Below are 24389 nucleotides of genomic sequence, written 5' to 3'. Positions count from 1 at the left end.
ATTCATAGACAACGTGTGGAGCCAGTTGCAATTACGAAGACGGACTTCCAACCTCTCCAACACCAATACTGGTGGACAAATGAGTTGGAAAAGACGTGACTGCACATTATTTAATTGCTTTGCTCGAGAAATCTCTAGTACAACTGGAATGGGGCAATTGAAGTGCTAGATTAGACTGTGAAAAGCCCGAAGCCTGAGGACGAAACGCCGTGAATGGATTGCCTATTTCGATGATGACTCGACATGTCTCGACTGTAGGAACGCCGTCATGCTGCCAGTACCATCCGAACTTGATCCATCCCTGGCCTCTGTGCAATTCTTTGTATTGCCTCAATCATCAACCCATCCATCCTTCGCTCGGTAAGGAAACAAAACTAATGTATCAGCGCCCGAAGAGCAGCACACTCAAGCCGCCAACCCAAATCCTTGGTGAAGCCGGAGCAAGAAATTGCAGTTCTTGATTTGATATCTGAGGATCCCTCTGGCGATATCCTGGTATAATGGTCGGGGATTTGCGCGGGCCATATCATTGCAGCGAGAAGGTTGATCTACAAGATCAAGCACTTCTTGCTCTTTCCACTCTTGCGTGTCAACAGGGCGGCACGGGTGGCAGACTCGAAGACTTCACGGACACCCTGGTTGGTCTTGGCCGAGCATTCGAGGTACTTGTAGGCACCGATCTTCTTGCGTACCTCTTCACCCTAAATTAACCCAAGTTAGTCCTCACTTCGATCAGGGATTAATAGAGCTCGGATGGCGAGGGACGTACCTGTTCCGGAGTGACGGGCTTCTGGGATGTCTTTGCCAACTCTTCAATGGTCTTGGGGTCATGTCGCAGATCGCATTTGCACCCAACGAGGATGATAGGAAGGCCTTGGCAGAAGTGAAGGACCTCGGAAATCCACTATTGATCATTGCGTCAGCTCTAATGTAGCAGAATGTTCTAGAGCATGAGATGATACCTTTTCTTGAACGTTGTCGAGTGAATCAGGGGAATCGATGGCGAAGCAGATGAGGATAACATGAGAGTCCGGGTAGGATAGAGGTCGAAGACGATCGTAGTCTTCTTGGCCAGCCGTATCCCACAGGGCTAATTCGACGTGTTTTCCATCGACCTCGACATCGGCAACATAGTTTTCAAAGACAGTGGGAACGTAGACCTGTTGTTCTCACATATTAGTTGTGTCTGCACAACACCAGCTCCTCTCATCCTCGTCTCGATAGGGGGTTCTCGATAGGGATCGAATGGATGGACCAGAGGAGAATCGGATTGGGTCATGTTGGGTTGCGCACCTCAGGGAATGTGCCCTTGGAAAAGACGCTGCAAAATGAAACTGTCAGTAGGCCAATTGAGATGGATGGATTCGAAGGTGATTATCATACATCAACAAACAGGTTTTCCCGCAGGCACCATCACCAACGATGACGAGCTTGCGACGGATTTCAGCCATGACGGCTGCTGCGGACGGAGTCAGATAAGATGACTAAAGGATAGTCGAAATGAGGGTGTCAAGGAAAGGCTGGCGGTTCAGCAGTCGTTTACAGAGATGATGGATAAGGTTGCTGGCGCAAGGATGGGGAAAAGAGGGAAGTGTAGGACGGAGATGGATGTTTAAAGAGGTTGAGAGATGATTGTCAGGGAAGCACCTTTTCGGGGTGAGTTTAGTGTGGATGTGGCTAAGACACTGGCGCGGGCCTCCAGGCACTGCACTGCACGACTGCACTGCGCTGCGCTGCTGCACGGTACTGCCACGGATGGATTGGACGGGTGTTGTGGGAGTGGGCTTCAGCCGTCAAGTCCTGGCCAAAAGAGTGTGAGATGATTGGCGATGACGGTTTTCAGTTGGGAGATTGTAGGACAAGAAGGATATCAAGAGAGCGGGAGAGGAATGAGCTTTGTCTCAGGGGAGCATGGCGCGTTAAAGAGAGATGGAAGGTGGACGAACGCACAACTTTGTTGTTACAGAGTTACGCACGCCTGGTGGATGCTTGGAGGTTCAATGGGGGGCCAGCTAGTAAGTATTGTGAGTCGCATAAACAAGCGCTGCAGAGTACGCCTGGCAACTACCGCTCAGCAACCAGCTAGCCCACGTCGCAGCCTAGTGGCCTAGTAGCCTAGCAGCCCTAGCAACCTAGCAACCTAGCAACCTCACCAGCCTCACCAGCCTGAAGCACGCCCGCGAAACTGGCCCATGCGCCCCAGACTGGCCCCTTAGGCTGTTGAGGGGGGACTCGTACAGCAGGCTTCTCTTATCTGTGTCTCTGGTGACCTCTCCAGAATCAACTACTTGTGGCTGCCTGTCATTCATCTACATCCAAACATCCAAGCATCCAGCTCTCTACCTCGTACTCCGTACATATGTATGTAAGAGTCATCATTCTTTGCTTCTTTGTGTCAACCACGACGCCCTCGAGGATCCCTCCACACCGCACTTCCGACACATGTCTTTTCCATCCCACCGCTGCTCATAGGCGCATGGACATGTACTCAAATCCCGACTTTCATGCACAATCAAGCGGTCAGGCAGCAAAGGGACGATAACAAGACCTTTGCGTGTCGCTGCATCTTCCTCCCAATCCTGCTCCCTTCCCTCGGTTCCCCTGTCAAACTGTTAGCACCAGTGTGTAGTGAGCCTGCTCTGAGCAAGAACCTTATGGCGTCTGCAGCTGCGCCAAGTTTCGATCGCCCCGACTGTGCCGGGCGCTGATGGCGGGTGGTACTTGGGTCATCCCACACCATGCAGGGACTGACCAGCTGGTATGATTTCAAAAAGACGGTCGAGGATCACCAGATCTGCTGCCGACATGTCAGTCCAAAATGCAACCCAGCCGCCTTGTTATGGCCGCTTCTGTGCATATCTCTTCTGTTTTCCAATACGATTGTCGTCAATGAGCCTGTGGATCAGCCTCCTGCAGATCCCAGGCACGATTGCTGACCTTGCACGCTGTCGGCTATTGTGCCGTCAGGTCGGTTCACATGGCAAAGCTTAGTGACTCTGGCTGACCGTGTTTTGCACGCTCCAAGAGATAGAAACCGCACGCCAGCCACGTGTCAGACATTCCTACAATGCTTGCATAGCCAATATGTCGATGAGGAGCTTCCGGTATGGGGCCCAGGCGGACTGAACTTTTGTTCAATCTATCCGTATTCGCAGCACTCAAATCGCGTTGGCTCTGGGCTTTCAGCTGGGCTGGGCAGGGGTTCAGCTGACCTCTCGGAATGGCGATACTGGCCAAGACCCGAAATTGTTTCGGTTGACGACATCATTCACATTCCGCCTTGAACTAAACGGGCCGCCGAACCCGAGTTCACGAGGCTGTCTCTTACATTATGCGAAACGAAGAACTTTGGGCCTCGCCTCTTTACGACCGAGGAACTCAATATACACAGGGCTGAAAACCTCATTTTCCTCTGTGAAGCTTGCACATGCAAAACCCTCGATCTCGGCTACTAATTCCGGAAGCCCATCAGACAATTTTCCTCTTCCTGACTCTGCGTCGGCTCCCAAAGATAGCGATCCTCCCGTGAGTCTGCATCCCCATCTGACATGGAGTGCATAGTCTTTCTGCTGGATAGAGCGTCTTCACCATCAACGGACACGCCTTGCTATGGGTAGCTACGCTCGTCGGACTCGATCTCCCCGGGCAGTCGCAATTTCGACATCTCTCATGCACTAAAGGCTCTCACAGCATCCTCAATGAACGCGACAGTCTCCCCAGGCTTACTCAGCATAGGTGAATGACCGGCCTCGCACTCCCTTGTCGTGATGTCTGCACCCAATTCTCGAAGCCTCTGTACCATATCCTCTTGCAGCTCTTTCCTGATTGCCATATCCATGGTGCATACTAGATACCAAACGGGCACATCTCGCCAACCGGCATAGACAGAATCGCGCGCAGGTCGCATTGCAGTAGAGAACTTGATGAGCTTGGAAACCCATTTTTCGGCATCTTCCGGAGGCATGTCGTTGTAGAAATGCTCTGCAGGGTTGCCTTGCAACACGGTCCAGCCTTCATCATTGTTCGTCATTTTCATTCGAGGAATCGTCACCCCCGGGTTTCTGCGCGCAAAGTCCTCTCCAATGTCGGCCAGAGAAGTTTCGTGTTCGAGTGGCGTCCATGCAGTGAGCTGAACCAGGCCCGAAACATGCCCTGACTTCTCGGTTTTGCGTTTTGATGGGTCTTTTCTCGTGAAGCCTTTGACAGCACTGCAACCTGCGATGCCGCCCATGGAGTGATTGACCAAGACTACATCATTGCCCAGACCAGTTTCCTCGGCAATGACCTCTTGCAGGGCGTCCACAACGACTGTCATTGATTGGGCGGGCTTCTCTTCGCCGTTGTAGATGATCATTGGAGCTAAGCATTTGTATCCCTTGTTTTGCAGCTCGTTCTTGACCGTGTCCCAATATTCAGGAGTGTGCCAGGCGCCATGGCAAAAGATCAAGGTAGGTGAGGAGGACATCATACCATGCCAACAGAATGATCTAGATTAGAATACCCGATGTCTTCCAAGAGCAATATGCGGCGACAGTGCCTACAGTCGCAATTTCGCCCCTATTGCTCGCCGATCAGGAAAAAGACAACTGGACCTGCCTTATACAAGTAGACGAGGAGGGAGATAAGACATCATATAGCTGTTTCATCCCCTGTCCCCGCATACCTTTTTCTCACGCCCCACGGGTCTCCCAGATGACATATCCACAATCGAGGGAGCAAGAGGCTTCAAGGTAGCGGCAGTTGACCGTCCATTGTCTCGGTGACTGGAGATGACAGATTACTATTCGGCATTCGATGTAATACGTCGACCAACGTTTCGGGCTCGGCACCGATGTACCCAGCGGCGGCTAGAGGGAGTTTGGCAAGTCTCGTTCTTCTGCCTATTGCTCTGAAGTTAACATCTGACGGCAGATACACGCGGGCCGCGGCTTACGCACATCCTTTTCTGCGTCTTCAAAGAGCGGCTTGCCTAGACAGGCAATTGACCACCCTGATTAGAGCACCACACGCTTAACTAGATGGTGTTAGAAGCTCACCAGCCCAGATCCTTTGCATCGAATCTATGTTCTCCGTACAAAGCCAGACCGGCCAATGCCCGACACAGGAAATAATGGGCACTAAAGCCCTTTCAGCCACACTGCAACTTCTGCGCCACTCTTGGCAGATTGTTCGGCGCCTCTTATTTCTCAATTCGGTTTACGAAGTATTACACCAGCCAAAGAAGCGGCGGCCAAGAGCACACGATGCCCGTAATATCTTCATGAGACCGAAGCCAGCTTGGCCAGATATTGTGGTGCTTCTGTGTAGGGTCAAGAACAGAGGTGAGCAATCTGTGAAATGAGGACAGACAGCTCCAGAACGTCATATCGACTTTGGCTGAAAGGTCATTTCCCACCAGAAGTACATTCACGAGGTGGGATGACTTCTCGGGCGTCTCTTTCATAGGGCCAAGTCCGTCTGTTTCTAGACAGTGCAATGGAATGCCAAATGTGCTTTGCGGGCGGCGAGGAGCAGCGTCATCGTTTGAGGCATTCAACGAAGATATTTCCTGGCGGAGAGGTCAAAACCCAGTGATGCAGTATGAAGCGAGATAGAGTCCCACATCCGACTAAGTCAACAATGATGGGATCTGGACTTCTCACAAATGGATCCTGAGTTCTCCTACGACTCAGGCAACTGCGTTTGAGGTGTTCAACGGTTCAACACCCCAAAGACCCCAGACAGAGGCCATTTTCATTGTACGTATAAGAGCTCAATAGAGTCTCGTGGAGGAAATAACCATCCCATAAAGGTACCTAAGTATTGATAGCTAACTCGACTAGGCCAAATCAACGGTCCTCGAGCACGTCTCAAGGGAATGGCATTTCAATCAACCTTTGGAGAGCCTCGTCTAAAAGGGCGCGTCGACCCGGAAAGAAGGCAAATACATGCACGAATGGCTGATTATTCCCCGGGCATTGGCCACTGATATGAGTTGCCGAGCTTGAGCACCAGATTCGCCGTATCGGATCGGTTCCTGGAACCATGCTCTCCACGCCGAGTCCGATCAGCAGTAATGGGTTGCCGTTCGCGTCAGGGAAGGGCTAAGAGCTTGGTTGATACCGTAATCCAAGTTTGGGAACATGCTGCCCCTGGTTAGAGAGATCTTGCTTGCTTCCAGCCCCATGTCAAGCAACATCATTCTGAGAAGTTTGGGGAAAACCATGACAGCAGAAAAAGACTGTGGAAGTTGGCTGAGAGGTGCCAACCCACACCTCCCTTTGCGGACACAATCTGGAATTGGGGTCAGGTCTGCTCCATAGCCAGCTCAGGGCTTCTTACCCACGTGTAGGTTGGCGGTGGTACCAATCCAGAAAATGCCTCATACTGCAGTCTACCTCTTCTTTCTCCTTCCCGCAATGCTCTTTGACATCAGCAATTTTGTGGGCATGACACATTCGGCAAACGCGAAAGACAGAACCCATCACCCTTGTGGACCTCCCGAGAAACCACGGGTATAAGGGTAGGAACAGGATATTGCATGCGGTCAGTGGCCCGAGCGAGAGGATAAGGAGGAGTAGAAGGGGAAAGCATACTCGTATTGTAAAATCCTGCCTCGCACAAGCGCCGTATGGACTTTCGCAGCTCGACAATCTCCGGCCACCAAATCCCCAGTTTTTCCCATTTTCCACAAGGCCTGATCCTGGAACTGGTCCGTGCGTTCCAAAATCGCATCCACGAACCTCTATTGATGTGTACAGGGTACCCATCTGACACCAATGGTTCGCGTCGCACGGAGCATAGCCACGGCGTACACGCTAGGCCGTCCTGAGAGCTTTTCAATGCCGAATATAGGTCTTTCGCAAAGCAGAGTTTCCGTGGCTCTGACTGTCAGATTGGATAGAGGCGAGCATGTGCAGCACTCTGTCGGCAAGACGGAACAGAGGCATCGGTGGCATCTAGGTAGCTTAGGGCAATGTCCCTCAGAATCTGTCCCCTGCTTCCGACTTCCTCTATTGCGCTCCGCCATCCCACCACATCATTCCTGCCTTTCCTCTTGCCATTTCTCGTTAACTTTGAGGCATTTTGTTCTGGTTCATGTGTCTATTAACCCAGATCCTGTTGGGGTTCTCCATATTTCCCCTGGTCTTTAGCTTTGAATGTGTGGTCCGTGCCCGCCTGCCCGCTTTATCGTTCCTGGCGAGTTGGGTAGGTAGGTTCACCGTTCCACATCCCATGTTGACCTCGCCAAAGTCGCGCAGTCACCATGCCATCTGCATGGGTCTTTTAGGAGGATAGAAGCTATGCATATCCTGCCAGCAACGACGCCAACTCATATATCAAGGTACGCCAGAGGAGGTGTTCCCTCCCGCCCACGTCGCTTTCTACCCTTCCCCTCTTGCCTTTGGTATTCTCCCCTCCCTTTACGTTCGCATCTCCTGCGGCAGGACTCCGTGTCTGAATCTTGTCAATATGGCGCCCCTAGCCAGTGTTGGCGGCAGTTCCGAAAAGAACCCTGTGGCTGTTACCTCCTCTGATGGCAATGACGGAGAGCTCAACCCTACTCTCGCAGCAAGACGCCGTATCCGATACATCGACGATGATGAGGAGTATGGTGGCCCATCTGCCGCTGTCGATATTGGCCACCCGTTGAAGAGGCGAGGCTCTACCTACTCTGTGCATTCACTTTCCAGTGTTCGCAGCGGACAACGCATTGTCGACCCATCAGTCATCCTGCCAGTCCAATACCGAACTCTCAGCTATGATATCACGAACGTCAAGGCCATTGAAACGGCAAAGAACGCTCGCGAGAAGGCTGCGATCGGTGAATTATTCCTGGTATCCTTCAATACATCGCACATGCTAACAACTGGATTTCAGATGTTGGAGGCTTTGACTGGCATCTTCTCACCCCCGAAGAGATCTGTGTTCGATTAAGTACTTCAACAGAATACGGTCTTTCAGCCACCGCTGTGAAAGAGAAGATTGCAGAATTTGGCCGCAATGTGCCCTCCCCGCCACCGTCCAGGCTGGCTCAGAAGTTGTTCGGTTATTTCTTTGGAGGATTTGGCTCCATTTTGCTGGGCGGCAGCATCCTCGTCTTTGTCTCTTGGAAACCCTTGGGTCAACCTCCCGCGGTTGCCAATCTTGCTCTGGGAATTGTCCTCGCCGCTGTCTTCTTCATCCAGGCTGCTTTCAACGCCTGGCAAGACTTCTCATCTTCCAGGGTCATGAACAGCATCACTGGCATGTTGCCCGAAGCCTGCCGTGTTCTACGCGATGGAAGCAAGCAAACAATTCAAGCCCCCGAAGTCGTACCTGGCGACATCCTCCATTTCAAAGCGGGCGACAAATTGCCTGCCGATATCCGGTTTATTGAAGTCTCGACCGACGCCAAGTTTGACAGGAGCATCTTGACTGGAGAATCACTTCCTTTGGCTGCTGTCACCGAGTCCCATGAGCCCAACTATCTTGAAACAAGGTGTATCGGCATGCAAGGTACTCACTGCACCTCTGGTAGCGGTGTTGGCATTGTGGTGTCTACTGGCGACGACACCGTCTTTGGCCATATTGCCAAATTAACAAGCCAGCCCTCGATTGGCAGAACAAATCTCCAGAAAGAGGTTCTGCGCTTCGTCTTCATCATTGTCGGTCTAATGGTCTTCATGAACATTATCGTCGTTGCAGTCTGGGGAGGTTATATCCGACAAGCACACCACAACTACATCAATGTGCCCACGCTCATTGTTGACCTCGTCAGTGTGGCAATTGCTTTTGTTCCCGAAGGCTTGCCGATTGCTCTCACAGCATCGCTCACTATCACGGCCAATATCATGAAGAAGAATAACATTCTCTGCAAGTCGCTGAAGACTGTCGAGACTCTCGGCTCTGTCTCCGTTCTCTTGTCCGACAAAACCGGAACGTTGACGAAAAACCAAATGGTGGTAACAGATTGCCTGATCGGTTTCAGCGCCATGACCGCAGACGAAGCATCTCGAGAGATGGCAACGGAAGGTACCAATAGCAAGTCGAAGAAAGTGGCACTACAGCAAGTACGTGTGCTGTCAGCGGTATGCAATGCTGGAGAGTTTGATCCGACCACGATTCATCTGCCCCTGGCCCAAAGGAAAATCATCGCAGATGCAACCGACCAGGCTATCTTGCGACTCTCGGAACGTTTAGGCCCTGTCACGCAGTCTCGCAACATGTGGCGTAAGAGATTCGACCTCGCATTCAACTCTAAGAACAAATTTGCGTTGAGAGTCGTCTCTCCTGAGAACGCAGCGGCGGTTTCAGCGACCATGAGTGCTTTGGAGGCGAATTCTTTCAACAATGAGAACGACCTACTATTGATGATCAAAGGTGCTCCAGATATTCTTCTTCCGAGATGCACGAGATACGTCGGGGAAGATGGCGACGTCTACATTCTTGACGACGGTGTTCGTTCTTCCATAGAAGCTATCAAGGATGCATGGTCCAGCCAGGGGAAACGAGTCCTTCTCCTGGCCCGCAAACCTCTTCCAGGGAGTATGATGCAATCGGCGCCCAACGACAACACATTCGAGGCTGAAGCCCTACAGCATGCGGGAGCTGGACTCACTCTGATATCGCTGGTTGGAATTGTTGATCCTCCCAGAGACGAGGTGCCGAGTGTTATCCAGACCCTTCGTCGCGCAGGGATCCGCACGATGATGGTCACTGGCGACTTCAAGCTGACCGCCCAAGCCATTGCCCGTTCGTGTGGTATCATCACGGTTGCCAACAGCGAAATCCACACGGTTGATAACCTTCCTCGTTTCCCTCCCTCAGACGTAGTCGAGAAGAAACGCCAGAAGAAGTCGAATCGACTCCCCTCGGAGAACAAAGCTATTGTTTTGACGGGCCCCGACCTGATGACACTCCTACCGCACCAATGGAGCGCCCTCACGACTCAGTATAGCGAGGTTGTCTTTTCACGCACCACTCCGGATCAAAAGTTGCGCATCGTCAGGGAGTTCCAGTCTCAAGCCTTTGTCGTGGCCATGACCGGCGATGGTGTTAACGATGCACCCAGTCTCAAACAAGCAGATATTGGCATCTCGCCGGCTTCTGGTTCTGATATCGCAATCGAAGCATCCGACATGGTACTCTTGGGTTCGTTCTCTGCGATCCCTGAGGCTGTCTTGTATGGACGCGTGGTTTTCGACAACTTGAAGAAGACCATTGCATACCTTCTGCCTGCCGGTTCGTTCTCCGAGTTCTGGCCGGTCATGACGAGCGTCGTCTTTGGTCTCCCCCAGGTCCTCTCCAGCTTTCTCATGATCATCATCTGCTGTTTTACCGACTGTGTCGCTGCTACAATGCTAGCGTACGAAAAGCCTGAAGCCAATGTCATGCTGCGCCCTCCACGAGACATCCACAAAGACCGTCTCGTCGACTGGCGTTTGTTGCTCCAAGCATATGGCTTAGTTGGTATCCTAGAGACGACCTGCTCATTCGCAATGAGCTTTTGGTACCTGCAACGCCAAGGCCTCTCGTTCGGCACGCTGTGGTTCTCCTTTGGCAATATTCCTATCCCACCAGGACAGACCGAGGACGACGTATCGTACCATCTGACTGTGGCAAGCTCGATCTACTTCGTCACGCTCGTGGTGATGCAGTGGTTCAACGTCATGGCTCTCCGAACTCGCCATCTTTCCATCTTCTCGCATCCACCCATTTTCAACCACAAGACACAGAATTTGTTGCTTTTCCCGGCCATTCTCTTTGCGCTCGTCATCGCATTGATATTCACTCTGGTGCCTGACATCGACTACCTTGGATGTGAGAAAGTCCCCGTCGAACACTGGTTCATTCCCATGACATTTGGCATTGGACTTCTCAGCTTGGACGAGTTGAGGAAGATGGCCGTGAGAAAGTACCCGAGCGGTATTCTAGCTAAAATAGCATGGTAAGATTGGCCCTTGGAGGCCCACGACCACCGTGTAGTGGTGTTGGGGTGGTGATAGCGCCGGAGACAACTTAGAAAACGCCATAAAACGCAATGAAAGACATCTTGCTTTCGTATTTCTCGTCGTTAATGTTGTCTGAGCCAGTGTCTCGTTATTAAGAATAGAGAACGATGTACATGGACAGTGGAGGCATCCCCGAGTTTATTGATCGGGAGTCCGTGACGAAGGTGCGTGAAACAGACACACTGTCAGTCACGGATTCAAAACGCCATACCCGATCTCTCAACTCTCTGCTAGTGAGGTTAGAGGAACAATGCCCTGGTGCTGTACGGGAAATAGGGGACTGCGCGAGATTGTTCAGATGCTACGCCGGACCTTCGGCGGAGCAAAAAATGGCGACCGAGAGTGCATTTCCAATCCAAGTCTTTCAACTCTATACCTCTTTCTGCTGTCTTTGAGAGCACTGATTCAGCGACCAATCAGCCCCGTGTCCCTACAAATGTCTAAAGTCTGCGATACTTGCGGTGATTCTATTCTTTTAGAACAGGCATTCTACCACTGCTCGCTCTGTAGCGCTGGCGATTTTGACATCTGTGAGAGGTGCTATTCAGAGAACAAGCGATGCAACGATGAGCATCATGTCCTTCTTCCTTGCAGGGTTCGTGGGGATGCAGTTGTTGACCTCGTTACTGGCAGTTTGATTCATTACTTTACGCTGGCAGGCTGCCCGGGTTGCTCCTGGGAGAAGAATGGGAAGCCCCAGGACGAGGATGCTCCTTTTCGTTACGAGGCATTCCCCAATGACTCGTATATCAGAGTCATTGATCTTTTCCCTGGGCCGGATGACCAGCCTTTGCGGTATTGCCTGCACTACGCTCGCTTAGATTCACTTGCAACGGCTCAGTACATCGCCAGTAAGTCACGTCACGCCCTCTTATCTTGCCATCCACTTGGTCGTGGTACAAGGTCCTTCGAGCTGATGTGGAATTCTCCGCCAAGTCAGCTACGTCTGTGGCGATGTAACTAACAAAGTCCCATCCTTCTGCAATGGCAAGAGGCTCGATATCTACACTAGTCTCGACAAGGCTCTTCGCAAATGGAGGCGCGTCGAAAAACAGAACTGGCTTCGGATATGGGCGGATGCTATTTCGATCCAGCAAGACAATAATCAAGAGAAATCTGCCCAGGTAGGTCCACTGTCTTCAACATGTCGACGCAGATTGAAATGCCCGGATTGCGCGAGCCGACGAGCCGGTTACTCAATGTCAGCACATATCATATCTGACACTGTTTCCAGGTTGCTAATATGCACGAAATCTACCGCCATGCCAATCAGGTGTTTGTTGATTTAGGTGATCCGCCCGATGGAGTTGATGTGGCAGTCGATCTGATCCGAAGGGCATCCAGGGATTTCCACGACAGCACCAAATCTCAAATGCAGCCTGACAATGTTGTGTCCGGTCCTATTCATTCACAGAGGCTACCAAAGACCCAAGTCACCGTGGAACAGGCGCTCGCATTGACTCGATTCTCTGAACTGACTTGGTTCAAGCGCCTGTGGGTGGTTCAAGAAGTCTGCCTGTGGGACATATACAAAGCTTTCCCGCCACTATTCCTCTGCGGTAATCACAAGGTCCAGTGGATTGATCTCATTAATGCGTCGACGCGGTTTGGCTTGGCACCCTTGCAAATCATCGATAACCCTGAAGTTGTAACCCCAGAACTCAGAGGCGCCTTCATTGAGGGCACAGGCTGGAGCCCAGTTGCGGTCGCGATCTTTCTCGAGCATTACAAAATTCAATCAAAACAAGGTCCTGCTCAAAATCTACATTGGTTTCTGCAGCGAGCGTGGAAACAAGAATCAACCGATCCTGCCGATAAAGTATACGGACTGCTCGGCCTTGTCAAAGATCAATATATCATCAGGCACGCAGGGACCGCTACCCCTCGGCAGCAGCAGGATGGGCCTTCGCAGAAGCTTGATGGCACGAGAGAGATTCGAGTTGATTACGAGCTGCAGTTGCCACAGATTTATGAACAGATAGCACGCCTTACATTGGAAGAGGAGAATTCCCTTGACATGCTGGCTAACGCCGGTTGCGGCAAATCAAGGAGACAGCCTCATTTGGCTTCCTGGGTGCCCGACTGGAGCAACTATCCTGAAGAACCGGCGTTGATATTAGCGTTTGGACTAGTTTCAACGGCAAACTATCGTGCTTCTTTGGGGACGAGACCTGTTCTACCCAAGAGTTACGCCTCGGGACTACTCGAGGTTGATGCATATTTCGTGGACAGAGTGCTCATAGAAGCCGCACGGTTCGGAGGCGAGACAGACGTGATTGATGTGTATGGGCAGGCCGCATTACAGCAACATCGCATCATCGGCTTAAAGCAATACCTCTTGAGCCTGTGGTGGTGCTTCGGGGTCAAGTTCAACAAGTACCCGACGGGACAACGTCCGTTTGATGTATTCTGGCGGACGCTAATTGCAAACCGGGCTATATCAGGCAATCAGCTGGTTGTACCGCCGGCTGAATTTGCGGAAAGCTTCCTCATGGCATACCCTGAGATTCTCGAGGTGGAGATCAAGGCCGAAAAGCCTGCGTGCATCTGTCCCGGCTGGGCTGTTGCCGATAATCGGAACCAAGTCCATCCGGGCAAATCAGGTGACTGCAGCGATACAGAGCTCGAAGGAGGGAAGCCTCTTCCCATTCGGGATAGATATCCTCGCCCAGGCGAATTCTTTGGAAACGAGCGAGTAGCTTATGGAGAGCATTATAACGCTGCTCTTCGACAAACGGCAATTGGGCGACGATTTTTCAGGACAAGGAAAGGCTATATGGGTATAGGACCGAAGAATCTCTCTAGAGGTGACCATGTCGTCATCTTGAAAGGAGGCTCGTTACCATTCGTGCTGAGAAAGGCGGATGCTGGCGACGTCGACGGCAGACCTGTCTTCACCCTGCTTGGAGAAGCATACGTGCACGGTCTCTCCGAAGGAGAAGTATTACAGGGTTCTGAGGATCCTGGCAACGACCCTAAGTGGACTGGGGTCATCTTGAGTTGAGCTATTAGAGGTTTGGACCCCAGGATCTATTTCCATCCTCAGCCTTGTCAACCAGTGTACCAGTCACGTGGCATTTGATTCCCTTTCCCCTTTTGCCGGATATGGTCTAGCGCTGCCTCAGAGGGAGTGAATCTGAGACGCGAAACCCAACCTCCACAAGATGCCACCAGTCTCAGACCAAACTTCTGTTGCAACTAGAGTCTCAAAACACTCCCCGCATCACAACGTTGCCGGGCTGGCGCCTCAACTCTGGCTCTTTCTTAACTACTTTTCAGTCCTTTAGGGCCTGATCTGCGGCATGAAATGTCTGGGTCCAAGCGACCGATCGGTGCGAAATCTCGCACTTGACCCAATTCATCTCCCCCATCGGCCGTCATGTGCTACAGGGGTTGCACACCGTTCCCAAAAAATCCTGATCGGTATCTCCTGAGCGACGGGGTATCATGCTGTCCTATGGTCACGACCGCATCCAATATTCCCTACTGTCACGTTATAAAGGGTTTGGACATGCCTGATTAGGCGCGCATCCGACACGATCATGATCTGATCTACCGCCGAACATAGGGTTCTCTGGCGGCCCTTCAAGCAGAAACAAACCACGGATGCCCTGTCGCCCGGCCATCCGTATCTGACTTTCGATTCAATCCTTTTCCTTGTTTTCGGTTGCTGGCCATCTTCGCCAATCTCTCGTTTGCTCTTTTGTCTCCAGCTCCCTTCCCCAGGCGGGCAGGCTTGTGCCTTTTTCCTTTTATACCCTCGTTAACATATATACAAGGTTGGACTGACCCAGATCGTTCCTTTTTCTGCTCTTTTGTGGGTTTTCTCCTCTCGCTTCCCTTTCGAAGGCGCTGGCGCTGAGCGCTGGACGCCACCACTTTCCATTCTTTCCGGCTGTGTTTGATCCCGCCTCGCTCAGTCATTCATTCGGGGGGACTTCGATACTATCTTCGTTAGTGGCGCAGGACGCTGCTGCTGCTCATTTCTGCTCCAACGGTGTGGGCATCTTCAAATCTTCTCTCTATTCGTCGAATCGCCCAGAGCCGACCGACGTCGAAAAGGTCAAACAACAACAGTGCAAAGATGCAGACTCGAGCGGCTCAGGTCCTTTTGCTCATATCTTCAATGATTTTGGCCATCATTATCCTCATAGCTTCGTCAAAATATGGGGCGTGGTCGCATGAAATGGTCCCCGGGGCAGGGAATTGGCTGTAAGTTTTTTCTTCTCTCTCCGGCGGTTGGTGTTTTCCCTCCGACATTCTTTAAAAATCGCCTCGGTGTCTTGGTCGATGATCAGAGGCAACAGGGAAAAAGACAAGGCAGAGACAAGCCAGTACGAAAAAAGTGTTCAATTACTGACCAACAATTGCTACCAGACCTCTAGTCTTCTACGTTGGAACCATTCCTTTCTTCTCCCTACTTTATACAGTTTCTCATCTGGCAGCCTTTCAATTCAATGGCCTGCCTTCGCCGCCATATCCCTACGACAACAACCACGGCGGAACATCGTCTCCAAAATCTGCCAACCCTCAGCACTACGACGCCAACTACACGGTCACAACGACATTTTTCATCCTCTGCGTCTCGATTCTCCACACGCTCATGTGGTTCGCACAGTCTGTGCTCTGCACATCCTGTGAGCTCGCGCCCATCCTCGCGGGCCACCAGGGCCGCGTTCCCAAGTGGTGTCCACAGTCGCGGTTCCACGACACGGGAAAGCCGGGCCTCGCAGACATGCTGGGGACGCTCGCGACGGTCAAGGATTTTCTGCAGTGGACCATGTTCGTGATGGCGGCGGGGCTGATTGAGTGCGCGCGGCGGGAGTGGATGCGCGCAGAGTACGTGCGCGGCCAGCAGGTGCGCACGATGGGCGCCGGGATCGATTTCGGCGGGCCCGGACAGGCCGTCGGCGACGTCAACTTCTCCAGAAAGCCTGGCGGAGCAGGAGCGGCGGTGGAACTGAGCACCATCTCCGGCCCGCGCCTCGTCTTCCGCGCCGAGGAGGAGGAAGCAGCCCGGAAGAGGGAGGAGGAAGAGGCCCGGCGCAAGCGCCTGCGCGAGGAGGAGGAGCGCAAGAAGCTCTGGGCAGGCGGCAACGGGCCGCTTCCTCGCCAGCCCACGGGGCCCGGCGCGCCGGGCAACAAGGACAATTACTACGGCAATGGGTTGAAGAGGAGCGGCACTCTGAACCATATGTATGAGTCAAGGGTGTGATTTGTATCAAGTACGATACGGAAAAAGAAAAGAGCACATATTTCTCCCCCCGCCCGTCTTTTCTCCCACCCCCTTTTCTTGTGGTTCGCGACTGGACTGGACTGGGACTGGGTATTTGCCCTAGCGGAGGAAGAGATGAGGACAAGGATGGGGATGAGGATAGACGGGTGCCGTTTGCGGTAGGTAGTCTGTATCTCGGAGGAAGAAAGAGCCCCAACAGGAAGCAGAAAGGAGTTCACGTACGCACCTCGTCATTGAGCATTGTTCGTTCAGAGGCGTCGTAGTAAGCGGTGGCAATGGCAGTGGCACTGGTACACATCCGTTGGTCCATGCTTGTCTGGCTGTGTATCTATACCTGATACATGAATTATCCTCCGTTTCCCGTATCTTCCGAAGTCGTCTTTTCTTCCTCTCCTCGTCTCTTCTCCGCTCATTTTCTCGTCTCCTTCCCCTTGCCCTGGTCGCCCCTTTATCAAGTGGACCCTTTTCGGCGACTCGCAGGCGCAGGGACAGCGGCCGATTGGATATAGGCCCGGCCAATTCGATTGTATTACTCCGATCCAGCCCATTACTGTGGAATTTGTAGCGGGTTCCTTTCCCAATATCATATCCCATCTCCACTCCGATCAGGTCTGCGCGGCTCTCGGTCTCCTGCTGCGGCTCTCTTTGCAGACTCCCATATACACACTCCCTCTCTCGCGCGTCGAGGCCGTGGACAGCTCGTGTTTAATAATAACAAGGTGATTAATATCCGAAGAAGTCTTTTAGTATCTCGTCTCTAGATGAGGCCATCCGACAGATGGACAAACAGTCGAGGCTTTGCCCGAGAAAACATCCGCAACCGGTTTTGTCGACCTTCAAGCTTCTGTCTCCGGTGTTTGAGGTGGGGTGCTGATCGTGAGCTTAGGAACTGTTTGCCGCATTAGCAGGTCTGTCAACAGGTATAACAAAATGCGGGAGTCTTACTGCTCACCCCATACCCCTCCGTCCTCCCCTCTGGGTCTCGATTGTTGATCTCGACCTTGATCGCGACGTTCAAGCCTCCCCTCAGCGGTGGTCCTACTGCCTCCGAACTAATACCATCTGCGGCTGGATGTGTCGTTCCCGCCCCCTCCTCGCCTAAGTGCAAATATCCGTGTCCGTCAGTCGCACCTTTGTTCGTGTGAGGACGAGATTTGCCTGTCTTGCCTGTTGAATTTACCACACTTGATGTCGGCTGCGGATTGGCAGAGCCATTCAGGGTACCATTTGCTGGCTGTGAGTCCTCGTCGTCAGAAATCTCCGTGATACATGCATAGTTTCTGCTTGGCATAGTGCATTGATTCCAGTCCGCGCCCTTCATCACGTCCCCTGGTTGTTTGTTGAACATCTTGAGAAGCGTCTCATCAGTATTCCCATCCCTCAGATGGTGGATTTTATTTCTCCGCGCTAGTAAGTTTGCCACAGCACGGGGAGGTGGTTTATTAGTGATGGCGCTGGAGATGATGTTCGCCATGTATCGTGGATCGTGCATCGGGTCCATATGATCTGCAGGAGTCGAGTAGAAGCGACCCAACGCTGCGAGATGCACGTCTCCTCCCAGGATAGTGATGCGGACGGAGAAATCGGCCGACAGTTTTTGCAGCCGAAGAACCAACTCGCGGCGTTCGGTCTTGTGGTGCCGCGCCGTATAGTGGTCGTCCAGATCGTCCAAGAGATCAACAGAACCGTCGAATGAGTTGAAGAAGCCGCCGGCAAAGCCAAACCTCTTGTTCAGTAAGCGAACGGGGGCTATCAAGGGCGACGTCAGGATATTTTCCAGCCACGCCAATCGCGGATATGCAATCGGGACACCAAGGAGGAGAATCAAGTGCTTGATTTCTCCATGTGCAGCCCTGAACTCCTTCTCCAGTCTTTCAAAGATCAAATCGTATGTGTCGGGATAGTTGACTTGCTTCCTCGTCCGTTCCGTTCTCGCGTCAATACCACAAAAAGCAATGGAGCGACCCAGACGCATGTACAGGTTTCTCGACCGTTCCTCGACGTACGGACCGGGCCGTTTACCAACAATCCAACTGGGGTCATCTGCAGTCCTCTTGTACACAAACGTGTTTTTCAGTTGGCGCGGATCAGCCCCTGCCGTGCCATTGGCATCAGCACCCATGGTCTTCGGCGCGTCGGTGGTGAAAGTCGAAACGGGCGGGGCGGTATGGTGCTGAAATAAACAATAATACTTGAAGCTGACGCCACCAAGGCCACGAAACACGGCACATCTCATGAAATGGTCGGTATAGGAACCGAATCCGTCAATGATATCGTGGTCGTCCCAGATATTGATTTGAGGAATCTGGGAATTGGCCGAGGCAAAGGGTTCGGTGGAGTACCATCGTATATAGTTCTCAAAGTAATACTTGTCGCATCGATCCCTCAGATCTCCATCGAACAGGTATTCTCGTCTCTTCCTGGGGTTGGCGATGGATGTCCACTCCTTCAAGGGGCCCTTAACCCGGATCGAATCGTTGTAAATCTGGTCGCCTCCGCCGATCATGACATGGAACGGGCGTTGCCCGTGAGTCCGCAGGACGTCATGCCACAGCGCAGGCCCTGGAGAATTTGTATGTCAGCGTATTTGGCTATCCTCTTTCGACAATGAATGAAAACACCCACCGGACCAGAAATCCTCGTCCGTGCCAACCGAAAACCCATTGCACGAGTGGAACATGATGCGCATTGACTGCGTGGCAGAAGGAACTACAAACTGCCTCGACGGCTCTTCGCTGACATGGGTGAGGAATTGCATGTTTGCTATTGAGTATTGCCATTTTGCTTCCGCCTCAACCAGGGGAACCTTGAGAGTGAACCTCCAGAACGTCTTGTCCGGATCAGAATAGAGCTTCAATCCTTGCACCAACTGCGACGGCGGAGCCTTGAACTTTGCGCCGGAATCCCACGCACCGAGGGCCTTTAGTTCCAGGTTGGGAGTATTTAGATTGGGTTTCGTGACGAGGAGGACGGAGCCGTGCCAGAAGATATTCGAGGGGCCTTCATCACTCATACGCTGGTAATTGAGTAGAGGACCACATAGGACTTCGAACCCGGAGCTGGAGTTTGTGATTTCTGGGCCAATTCCGTAGCCTTCCTGCGACTCGATGACACGCGGGTGCAGGTCCCAGTCCGTGTTCCCATCTGCCTGGCCTAATATTTCCTGTCAGTGGACCATATAGGCTGACTGAGTGTGAGTATTGCCAAGCTCACCTTCCATTGAAGATTGGGGTTCACGATCCAGCTCCTACAAAATTGTTGTTTTAGTAGGTGAGTTGCGCTCCTTGAAGACCGTCAAAAGCGCGACGAGAAGCAATTAATCGGAACGACAACCAAGGAGTTAAATGTAGTAGTAATACAAGGTAGAAAGAAGTTGGCGGCGTAGGGGAACAAAAAGGAGCGGAGGAACGTGTAGCAAACACAAATTCCAGCAAAGGACGGACCAAGATGGCAGGATTCACAAGAACACAGGCAGCTGATTGCAGCTCATGGGGCCAAAGGTGCTAGCGATGCAATCTGATGCCGTCCTGTCCGTCCTCGTGGTTTCGCAGCGCAGTCGATCGGTTCAAGGTTGTGAGAGGCTGGTGAGACGCATTGTGTACTTCGTGCTGCATTGCTGCCATGTACCCATACTGGGTATGATGACGCCAAGGGTTCACGCCTCAGCAGGAGTGGGCATGGGCTCCTTAGGCGTGGCCTTCTGCCCCGGGCGGATTGGAGAACCAGGCCGACTAGGCGTCACTGAGGGCCCGCTAGGCGTCACTAATCAGCCACAGACAACCCAAGCAATCACCCACAGCGGCCCTTGCGGGTCTTTGGTTTTCTTGGGAACTGCTCCAGCTGGCTCCCACTCGCCCCTTTCTTGAGCTGGTACATAATACTCGGCCTGGTGCGGCCAACTACCACCAGCTCCCACAAGCTACTACCCCCTTCGCCCCCAAGGCTTTCAGATGGATCTCAGCTACCCAATCTTTTCTAGAACTTCTCTGGGCCTCATCTCAATCAAATACTCCTCGCTCCGTACCTCGTACCGAGTACAATGTCCATAAGACTCCGGCTTCTGCATTACCATCCAGCATCATTTTCTCCGCTGACTGCTACCGCCTTGCCTGGCTACGGATGGGCTCAGCGGCTGATTCTCGCTCCAAACTTGAAATTCCAGGCTCCTTAGTTGGTCTCCATCGCATAAGGCTTGCCTCTCATTTGCCCAAGCCACTCTGATAGACATCAGCCACAATGCTTAACTTTCGTTCTTAATGCGCGCCCGTCGATTCATTATTACAATCCTTAGCTTGGCGCCCAGCTTGAATACGTACTGCAATCGGGACCTTCACTCCGGCTCATGCGCAGCTTGCCAGCAACCATGGCCCCCGAACCCATTTCAATGCCTCCCACTGATGCTATGTACCGAGTAGTAATACTCCCAGACGTGCCATGTAAAACGACTCCCGTTGCGCCGCCGCTAATGTTTTGCGCATCAAACCACTTCTTCGTATGCATGACTCTTCAATCGTTGGTGCAACCCCTTGCCCATCCCGCTTTATTCCTTGTCGTCCTTGGGTTGAGGGTCGCCAATCCCACTGTCATAAATCGCGAACAGCGTGTCGCTCTCAGGCAAACACGGACTGTCGTAGATCTTGCAGATCCGAGTCTCGCCCCGACCCTTCTTTAGGCTTAGTCTGGTAGTGCTTGCATGAGCAATGATGTTGCCGCCGATCGGTTTCTTCGGGTCTGGGTTGAACATGGCGCTGGGGCCGCCGTCCACTTGTGCAACCACTTGGTTGGTGATGACCACCGCGATGCCGAACTCGTCAGCCAATCTCTGCAGAGTCCGCAGGAATTTGGCCATGTGTGATTGCCGTGAGGAGAGTTCCCCTCTGCCGTTGTAATCGGTTCGATATAACGAAGTTGCTGAATCAACGATGAGCAACGAAAATCGAGTTTCGCACATCATCTGGGAAGCTTGCTGGAGAAGTTGCAGCTGGTGTTCCGAATTGTATGCGCGAGCATAGGCGACGTTGTCAAGGACCTCTTCGCCTTCAAGACCGTATCGCTGTGCTACTGATAACAGCCGAACAGGGCGAAAAGTGCCTTCGGTATCGATGTACAAACACTTTCCCTCTCCACCTCCCATATCAAAAGGCAATTGACATGTAACCGCCATTGTGTGACAGATCTGACTCTTGCCAGTGCGGAACTCGCCGAAAATCTCCGTGATAGAACCCGTCTCAATGCCGCCGCCTAGTAGCCTATCGAGGTTCTTCGAGCCAGTGGTTATCGAGATGAGATCGCTTCTTCGGGCATGCATCTCGGTCGCGGTAGTGAAGCCCATGGGAACTAGTTTCATCGCTGCTAGAGATCAGCTTCAGTCGCAGCAGCTGTGATTGGTATCCAAACCTTCATTCAACAGTTTTGACGCCTTTGCTTCTGATATGCCCTTGATCTGTTCCAACTGCCTGCGTGGTCTATGTGGAATGGTTAGATTACGCACAGTCGATATGAATTGAGGTACTGACGTGTACGCAATGGACTCGACCGTATGGTAGCCTCCCTCTGTGACCAACTTGATGTCTCTTTCGGTCAAACCCGCGACGCCCTAGGAAAACTTCAATACTCCAAATGGGAATGTGAAGACTAGCGTAGAAGCTCACCACCAACTGAGAAATGGGAATGGGTGCTCCAGGACCTCCAGGCATGTCCTCGTAGTCATCTTGAGGGGTGTCGTTATTCTCGACTTGTGTCATTATGAGCTAAACTGCAGGGTGAGAGGGGGAGCCAAAGGGCCAAGATGCAACAAAGACCAGAAAGTTGAGTCGAACACGGGACAAGCAGTGAATGATTGCAAAGTAGTAGGCATCAGGAAGAAGGACAGCGAGGTGGCCAAATAGAAACTGCGCGTTGCCGTGGGGGAAAACACGCCAGGCGCGTCTGATGAGTTGACTAAGCACGTGTTAGTCGACCCCTCCGGGTGGATGTTTGACTGACACGCGACATCACGTGATAATCTCAGCCGAATGACTTTCGATTTGGCTGGATCGAGTACTCGGCGAATCGGTCCTATTTCCCCCCCCTGCCTCGCTTCAGTTATTCGTGCAGGTCGATACACGATGAAAGACTGAGAAAATCTTTGACTCGTATCAAATACTCCCGTGCCTATGTTCACCCTCCATCCAGAAACAGCCCTCATCATCCTAATTCAATAGTTGCCTTTGTGCCGTCAGCTCATTTCCCTCATTTGCCTGTCGATGTTCCTTGCGTCCCATGCTTGAGAGTAATTGTACATTCCTCGCCTTCCGTTCGTTGCCCTCCATTATGTGATTTTTCAGCCTTTCCGCCTCCCCAGCCCACCAGGTAAGTGATGATGTCCTTCCCAATTTCCTCTGCTAAAGAATCTGTCGTCACCCACAAAGTGCTTTTCGAGTCCTCAAGTCCCAGGTCGCAAACCTACTCCCTTATTTCACAATGCCCTTTCTGTCCGTTGCGCCGTAAAGAAAACGTGCTCCTTGATGTCGATCCAATCATTCTATCCATCTGGTAACATAACCCATGAAGTCTGGGTCTTCGAGCAATCGGGCCATGTCTGCTTCTGCTAGCTGTATGACGGCTTCGAGGTAGTCCTTTCGGTCGTCGTATGGCAAAATGATGCATGAGCCAGGATCCTTACTCCAAGGCTTCCGCACCCAGTCTGGCCGACCGAGGTCCATCTCAAACGTCGACTCATAGACATTCAATTTCATCCAGCTCGTAATGTACATATCCGCACCATTGGTTCGGTCCATATTACTGGCTTGCAAATCTCGGACGTCAATTCTCGGATTGGGATACGTTGCCAAAGCGATCGCTTGTCGAATATAAGGCTCGTCAACGCCATTGACGGCCTTGCGGACAGCCAACGCTGTCTCGGTCATAGAAGGGGCACTGCTGTCCGCTAAATGACAAAGATGCATTTGCACCGAGGCGAAATCGACCGCGGCTCCAAAGTAGGACTCTGACAGCGGCTTCTTCAGTTTCTTGCGGATATCGACTGGAATGAGAAGCTTCGAAGTAGCCACCCCCGGCACAGAAGGGATTCTGGCCTTTGTCATCCCATGCCAGATCAAGGCCAGTAATGCATCATGACGTGTCATGAAGGCGCCATCGGCGTGAGTCTCCAGAGCTTGTTTCAGATCTTCCAGCTTACTCGAAGGAAAGGCAAACACGCACCCACGACCCCGAGGTTTAAGGGATTCATGCTCTGTAGGTACTGCCTGGGCCGTTTTGTATTTCAACTGTCTGTTAGTGATCTGATTTGCGAAAGGATACGACAACTCTCTTCTGACAATGCTCTTGCGAGTAGCGAACGCGTCCAGTCTCATTGACAGGCTTGGGATGTCGTGACCGCGAGTATCCAAGTGACGGTCGAAAGTGAAGTCATCGTTCAGCACACTTCCTGAAGCGAGCAAACCAAAGCCTGTGCCGTCAGAGATGCAATGATGAAGGTAGATGGAAACGATGAGACCTCCTTCCACAACATTTGCCTGAACTCTGAAAACAGGGGCCCGGTGCTCATCGGCAGATTCCCCCAATGCAGAGACAAGCTCGGGCTTGATGACACTGGGCGGTAGACCTCTTTCACAGATTTCGTCATAGGTATACGGGAACTCTTCGCGAGTGAACTGACGCATACTGACATTGGGATACTCAAGGAAATCCGTATCGGAAAATCGGATCTCCACTGCACCCACGCGATTTCCCGGATTATCCACTGCTACCACATAGCCACTCAGATATGGCTTCGCGTCCACAACCTTCCGAACGAAGTGATTCAACTTCTCCACGGCCTCAGGGAGCACTTCTGGGGTTGGTACGCGATATGCGAAACAGATACGAATGTACGATCGAGGCATGCAATGCTCGATGCTAGACAACTGAATGACGTGGTCTGAACCTGGGTGGTCATAGGGCTCGAGGGCTGCATCAACTCCTGGGCTGATCGATCGAGCGATGCCGTTGGGGGTAATGGCTGATCCGTTCGTATGAAGGTCGTCGGATGGGTCAAGATCTGTGTTGTTCTCGGATGGGTTGGAGGTTGCGGCTGAAGATGGAAACGGACTGTCCGGACTGGATCCGTTCGCGAAGTCTGACATTGTGTCGGTTGTGAAGGGATCGGGTTCTTGATTGGAATCAGCCATGATGGTGCT

The 24389-nt window shown here is 52.2% G+C and overlaps 8 protein-coding genes across 8 annotated transcripts; 3 read left to right on the top strand and 5 right to left on the bottom strand.

Annotated features, from left to right (window-relative positions):
- Nucleotides 1-548: 548 nt before the first annotated feature.
- On the bottom strand, nt 549-1451 carry Z519_04006 (GTP-binding protein rhoA; the record flags this gene model as incomplete). The annotated part of the gene is made up of 5 exons (XM_016761753.1): nt 549-701; nt 770-904; nt 963-1160; nt 1294-1321; nt 1384-1451. The coding sequence occupies 5 exons, from the start codon at nt 1449-1451 to the stop codon at nt 549-551; spliced, it is 582 nt and encodes a 193-aa protein (XP_016622091.1).
- Nucleotides 1452-3667: 2216 nt separating this feature from the next.
- Nucleotides 3668-4465, bottom strand: Z519_04005 (uncharacterized protein; the record flags this gene model as incomplete). Its single annotated transcript, XM_016761752.1, has 1 exon — nt 3668-4465. The coding sequence occupies one exon, from the start codon at nt 4463-4465 to the stop codon at nt 3668-3670; it is 798 nt and encodes a 265-aa protein (XP_016622090.1).
- Nucleotides 4466-7452: 2987 nt separating this feature from the next.
- Nucleotides 7453-10913, top strand: Z519_04004 (uncharacterized protein; the record flags this gene model as incomplete). The annotated part of the gene is made up of 2 exons (XM_016761751.1): nt 7453-7804; nt 7861-10913. The coding sequence occupies 2 exons, from the start codon at nt 7453-7455 to the stop codon at nt 10911-10913; spliced, it is 3405 nt and encodes a 1134-aa protein (XP_016622089.1).
- A 1204-nt stretch (nt 10914-12117) lies between these two features.
- On the top strand, nt 12118-13977 carry Z519_04003 (uncharacterized protein; the record flags this gene model as incomplete). The annotated part of the gene is made up of 2 exons (XM_016761750.1): nt 12118-12174; nt 12208-13977. The coding sequence occupies 2 exons, from the start codon at nt 12118-12120 to the stop codon at nt 13975-13977; spliced, it is 1827 nt and encodes a 608-aa protein (XP_016622088.1).
- A 1080-nt stretch (nt 13978-15057) lies between these two features.
- On the top strand, nt 15058-16188 carry Z519_04002 (uncharacterized protein; the record flags this gene model as incomplete). The annotated part of the gene is made up of 2 exons (XM_016761749.1): nt 15058-15185; nt 15351-16188. The coding sequence occupies 2 exons, from the start codon at nt 15058-15060 to the stop codon at nt 16186-16188; spliced, it is 966 nt and encodes a 321-aa protein (XP_016622087.1).
- Nucleotides 16189-17122: 934 nt separating this feature from the next.
- Z519_04001 (uncharacterized protein) lies at nt 17123-19429 on the bottom strand (the record flags this gene model as incomplete). Its single annotated transcript, XM_016761748.1, has 3 exons — nt 17123-18771; nt 18835-19362; nt 19423-19429. 3 exons carry the CDS (start codon nt 19427-19429, stop codon nt 17123-17125), a joined length of 2184 nt encoding a protein of 727 aa, XP_016622086.1.
- A 1320-nt stretch (nt 19430-20749) lies between these two features.
- Z519_04000 (DNA repair protein rhp51) lies at nt 20750-21953 on the bottom strand (the record flags this gene model as incomplete). The annotated part of the gene is made up of 4 exons (XM_016761747.1): nt 20750-21558; nt 21607-21674; nt 21726-21805; nt 21861-21953. The coding sequence occupies 4 exons, from the start codon at nt 21951-21953 to the stop codon at nt 20750-20752; spliced, it is 1050 nt and encodes a 349-aa protein (XP_016622085.1).
- Nucleotides 21954-22727: 774 nt separating this feature from the next.
- On the bottom strand, nt 22728-24380 carry Z519_03999 (uncharacterized protein; the record flags this gene model as incomplete). Its single annotated transcript, XM_016761746.1, has 1 exon — nt 22728-24380. One exon carries the CDS (start codon nt 24378-24380, stop codon nt 22728-22730), a length of 1653 nt encoding a protein of 550 aa, XP_016622084.1.
- Between the last annotated feature and the right edge of the window lie 9 nt (nt 24381-24389).

The sequence above is a fragment of the Cladophialophora bantiana genome (genome assembly GCF_000835475.1).
Source record: "Cladophialophora bantiana CBS 173.52 unplaced genomic scaffold supercont1.5, whole genome shotgun sequence".
Lineage (NCBI taxonomy): Eukaryota > Fungi > Ascomycota > Eurotiomycetes > Chaetothyriales > Herpotrichiellaceae > Cladophialophora > Cladophialophora bantiana.
This window is presented reverse-complemented; position numbering and strand designations above follow the sequence as displayed.